The sequence below is a fragment of the Sinocyclocheilus rhinocerous genome, unplaced genomic scaffold, assembly GCF_001515625.1.
Source record: "Sinocyclocheilus rhinocerous isolate Xijiao unplaced genomic scaffold, SAMN03320098_v1.1 scaffold153, whole genome shotgun sequence".
NCBI classification, from domain to species: domain Eukaryota; kingdom Metazoa; phylum Chordata; class Actinopteri; order Cypriniformes; family Cyprinidae; genus Sinocyclocheilus; species Sinocyclocheilus rhinocerous.
In genome coordinates this window covers 3381767-3387209 of record NW_015660878.1, presented here as the reverse complement: position 1 = coordinate 3387209, position 5443 = coordinate 3381767, and the positions used below count along the sequence as shown (strand labels likewise).

At 37.0% G+C, this 5443-nt stretch overlaps 1 protein-coding gene across 1 annotated transcript in view; it reads left to right on the top strand.

Annotated features, from left to right (window-relative positions):
• Positions 1–5443, top strand: part of gys2 (glycogen synthase 2) — a 14664-nt gene that overhangs the window by 7297 nt on the left and 1924 nt on the right. Inside the window, exons 9-15 of the mRNA XM_016534963.1 lie at positions 1019–1078; positions 1401–1479; positions 2884–2997; positions 4020–4146; positions 4236–4331; positions 4490–4653; positions 5183–5263. Coding sequence (XP_016390449.1) covers positions 1019–1078; positions 1401–1479; positions 2884–2997; positions 4020–4146; positions 4236–4331; positions 4490–4653; positions 5183–5263 — 721 coding nt within the window. The remainder of the gene's footprint in view (positions 1–1018; positions 1079–1400; positions 1480–2883; positions 2998–4019; positions 4147–4235; positions 4332–4489; positions 4654–5182; positions 5264–5443) is intronic.

The window sequence follows — 5443 nt, the reverse complement described above, 5'->3', positions numbered from 1 at the left end:
TTCATCACAAACTGTAATAATCCAGTAGCATTCAAAGCAAAAGATGTTCATTTCTGACTGTGTGTTTGTGCTCATGCTGGCTGACAGGTTCATAAGAGTGATGTTACAGTGGTTGTGTTTTTCATCATGCCTGCCAAAACCAACAACTTCAACGTGGAGTCTCTTAAAGGACAGGCTGTACGCAAGCAGCTGTGGTGCGTAAATGCTTGAGTGTATAACCTTTGACATTACTAGTCTCAGGGAATTAATGACATTTTATGTATGTACAATAGTAACAAGAATAATATAAGAAGAAAATATTAATTTTAAATATAATAATTATTATAAATAAATAAATAGTTGTATGTTTTTGAGGAACAAAATCATTATAATTAATTGTGTATTTTTTTATTAATATTTTGTTCCTCAAAAACATGTTTATTATGATTAGTTAAAGATGTAATATATAATAAATTAATGCAATCTTCTTAACATAAAAAAAATAATTGTGTATTATTATTATGTACCTCAAAAACGTTAATAATAAATATAAATATTATTATTATAAATAATAATAATAATAATAAATATAATATTTATAACTTCATAATAAAGAAATAAATATACTTTATAATTACATTTATTATGATTTCTTAATGTTGTAATAACCGATTAATAAATTATTCTTAAAATTTGAGACTTTAGTCTTTGCAAATTTACAGATCTTCTTTATGCACCAAGAGCTTGTAACACTCCAAAGAGAAAGGAAAAAATGAAATCGCATCATATGACCCCTTTAATTACTTCCACTTTTTCCCCCCTTATTTTTACTTTTGTGAGTGTTCATTTTGGATCTTGCTAGTCTCTATTTCCTGTAGCTTGTAGCACTAGTAGAGCCCTGATACTGAAATAGATTTCCCTAGCTATACTAATATTATTTCTAGGCAATGAAATGAAGCCTTGATCCTGAAATGCCTTTTATTTTCAGATGGCTTTAGTGTGTAAGACTTCTCAAATATATCTTTCGTCTGTCTCTCAGGGACACCGCTCAGTCGGTGAAGGAGAAGTTTGGCAAAAGGCTTTATGAGAGCTTGTTAAGGTTGGTGATTTCCTCATACAGAGCTGTCATAACAGGGCTCAAATAGATGTGACAGTAAATGTTGTCAGTACACGCTGATGAACAGGAAGTATGGACATCTGACGTCATAAACTGGAGTGGCTGTGTAACCTTCAAGTGTTGATATTTCACAGCGTTATCCAGGTGTTGATGAGAGTACACTACACTTCCCCAGGGAGTTGTCAGATTATTCATAATGACATTGTGTGATGTCAATGGGTCATTTCCCACGAGATGAGGCTTGTGCCAAATGAATTTATTTTCAGATAGGATCTCCTCTAATGAAGCTCTACTGCATTCACAGGGGTGAGATCCCAGACATGAGCAAAATCCTGGACAGAGATGATTTCACAATCATGAAGAGGGCCATTTATGCAACACAGGTCAGACAAAATGTTGCACATTTATTATGTCACAAGAGGCCACATTTAAAAATGATGCAAATGAATCGATATCCTTTAGAGCACTTATTGTGTTTTCAAGGCATCACTGTATTGATATTTCGAAAACATTCTGTTTAGGGGTTAAGAAAAAGTTTAGAGTATTACACTTCTGCGAATAATTCTGTGTCCAGACTGCAGTTTTGTATTAAACAAGCTGTGATGTTTATTTTAATTATGGTACAATACTCACTATACGTATATATAGTACGTGTATAGTTAATATATACACTAGTCAACATTTGAAGTGGATCAAAACCTTTCACCAAAGTTGTCCTAGAAACTAGAACCTAGAACGTTCTTGTCTGAGGACAATTTTGATGAACTTTTTTGATCCACTTCAAATGTTAACTACTGTATTTTATCTTTTTTTTAATCAAATTTAAATTAAGAAACTCTACCACTGATGTTATTAATTGATCATTTAAAATGTAAGAAATCTGAAATTAATGTAATGAATTACATGAATATATTTTTATAACCCCTTCAGGATGATACTGTACATTATGCCTTTTGTTAAATGACAGTCTAGTTAATATTTCTTTTTCTTTTTTGACAACATCACCTAATCGTTGTTTTAGGGCAAACTAGGATATGAGTCTAAAGATAGACATCTCAGAACTAATAAGCGTTCTCATGGGGTTTTCATTCATCCTCCTCTGCATGTTTTTTTTTTTTATGAATGGACTCTAATCAAAGGTCAGGCCGGGGTTATTGTGAATATCGACCTCTGTAAATCTGAGATGGAATCCCCTGCATCACTCTGCTGGATTACTTGTGTGTTACTGAGCTTAGTGGCATATTTAACTGTGTTTCCTGACTGTCTGCAGTCAATCGATTGAATGTGTTACTGAGATTTATTCGACAGCTTTTTAATGACAGTGTTATGAGCAGCCAGTCAATATACAGCCACTCCGTTTAGATTTATCTGGGTATCAGTATTTCGGAAAGAGATATTGATCTGTTAGTGGTGTTTGTTTATAAGAAGGAATGAGGGTAAGAAATGTGTCTGCTATTTCTGTAGGGTTAAATCCATTGAATCTTTTCATAAGAGTGACCTAGACTCTGAAACTTAATAGCAAAAGTAATGTATATAAACCATTAAAATGGTGCAAGCAGAAAACAGAATCAGAGCAGACGGCCAATTTTCATAGTAAGATAATGATTTTTTTTTTATTATTATTGACCTTAAATGGAGTGGACATACACGACTAAATTTTGATCATCCTGATTTTTATTTAAACCATGCTTATAGATGACTGTTTTTATTGATTTGCTAATTTTCCATACTCTTCCATTGTCAAATACACTAACATGCAATTGCATCCATGCATTTGCTCTACACAGAGACACACTTTTCCTCCAGTAACGACTCACAACATGCTGGACGACTCCACAGACCCGATCCTGAGCAACATCCGCCGAATCGGCCTCTTCAATGGACGCAATGACAGAGTGAAGGTGCACAGTTATCTATGTGGGATGCCAGTAGACTTTAATAAAAAATCAGTTAAAATACAGGGCTCGATATTAAGATTTTTACACTGGCCCAGTTGGAACTGAAGTTTCTCAATAATGATGCATTTTATTTGTGGAAAATCCTTTTTTAAATTTCCTTGATCTTTTTACAATATAAGAGACAGTGTGCCAAAAGGACAAGTCGTGGAATGTGCCACTCTATGATGTAATAGTGTGGATAAGCACCGCCTCCACAGAAGTTCAATACCTGCTTCCACATCACTGCCTGTTTAGCCCCGCCCACTGGTTTGCACATGCAGTGTAAATAACAAGAGAGGCGAACGCAGATCTACACAGAAACCAATCGATAAAGATGCTCCGAAGATAAGAAGACGCTGTTCATGGCCAAGTTGGGAAAAAACAAGTCTTTGCATTGCCTTCTTTCTGATCCCTTCATTTAATGAAGTTCCAGACCACATCAGTAAGAACTTGGTCCTTTGTTCACTTTATTTTACCACGGGTTCGTTTACAAATAAAGCACAATTCGACGCTCAATTTTCAAAAAGATTGAAACTAAAAGACGATGCTGTGCCGACTACACTGTATTAGATCTGACAGTAATGTTGCACCACACAAGCTTGAGTAACTGTTTTTATTATGTGGTCACTATTTCTTTCTGTTATTACAGATCAAATGAGTATTTATGCGTTTTTACCTAAATGACAGCAGCGTCCATCTGTGTAGGATGTAGGGTGTCAAACATACACAACTGTTAGCCAATCAGTGGGCGTTTACTTCCGAGTATTCAAACAGAGCGTTCTGATGAGGACAGAAAATAGCTTATTACTTCTAAATTATAACGTTTTTTGATGTAAAAATCTTGATCACATTATAAGGGGACCTCAGAGAACAGTAAAAAAAAGGCAGTTCACGACGCCTTTAATAATTTGACAATTGTATTTATTTTAATTATTTCTCATAATAAATTATGAATGCCCTCAATGTGTTAATTGCTTCTATGTCAGATTGTGTTCCATCCGGAGTTCCTGTCCTCCACCAGCCCCTTGCTGCCCATGGACTATGAGGAGTTTGTGCGCGGCTGCCATCTGGGAGTGTTTCCATCCTACTATGAACCATGGGGCTACACTCCAGGTTTCACACAGAACGCACACCACAATATGACTAAATTTCAAAGTTTTTTTTTTTTTTTTTGATCATCATCTGTAATCGGATGTGTTCAGGTGAGTGTACTGTCATGGGCATCCCCAGCGTGACTACCAACCTGTCTGGGTTTGGGTGTTTCATGGAGGAACATGTATCTGACCCCTCTGAATATGGTGAGTGAATAAGATACTGCTTTCCAAAACTGTCTGCACAGCTTAATCATTTATTTGTATTATCGATTTATTTAAATTAGACTTTGATATGACACACTGAATCAATTACTATACCTGGCACAGCTAATTATGCTGTTGGATCTGCATATGTGTTGTAGGAATCTACATTGTGGACCGGCGGTTCCGTTCTGCGGATGAGTCGTGTAACCAGCTGACTCAGTTCTTGTTTTCATTCTGCCAGCAGTCACGTAGACAGCGAATAATCCAACGCAACCGCACGGAGAGACTCTCTGACCTGCTGGACTGGAGATACCTCGGACGGGTGAGTGTCATCTCAGCTTTTCTCTGAGCATTCAGGTGTGATTCACTTTTGATACGGTGTTGAAATCCAAAGTATTGTCATGAAACTCTAGATAGCGCAGTCTGATAGGTCTAACTCAATCTGACATGACATCGTCACATGGCGCAACTAATTGGTTCTTTTTGTATCAGCAGCCAATGAGCTTGCTGCTCAACATTCAAATACTTGGCTAGTGCTTGCTGTAGCAGTTGCAGTGTGCTTCAGAAACCTTCCACCTTCCCCAGCTCCACCTGTATAGATCTGCTACGGGGTGATTAATGTTTACCATATATGGGGGTTATTTCATATATGTTATATATGCAGCAGCAGTGTTTCCTACATGCTCACAGCAGAATGTTGTGGATGTGTTGGCAGAAGCAAGCCTTGCTACTTGCTCTGCCGCAGCAGTGTAGCAGATCTATTCCACTAAGACCAAACACATTGTCATGTACATTACCATGCAAAACCCTCCGAGATTTGTCACAATAGAGTTGTGTTTCTCCCTGCTTAGTTCTACATGCATGCCCGACATTTGGCCCTCAGCAGATCCTTCCCTGGTAAATTCAAAATGGACCATCTTAACCTCGCACCGGTAAGCCTCTCACGCTCTCTCAGATGCACATTAATGCACTTTCATTTTCCTCTATCACTGACAATGAGAACATGCTAGACTGCTGCACTCCATGAAAGCTATGTGGCCCAAAAGGGCAAGGACATTTTATATTAGATACATTACCGTAACCGTACAAAGCTTTGGGGTCAGTATGATATG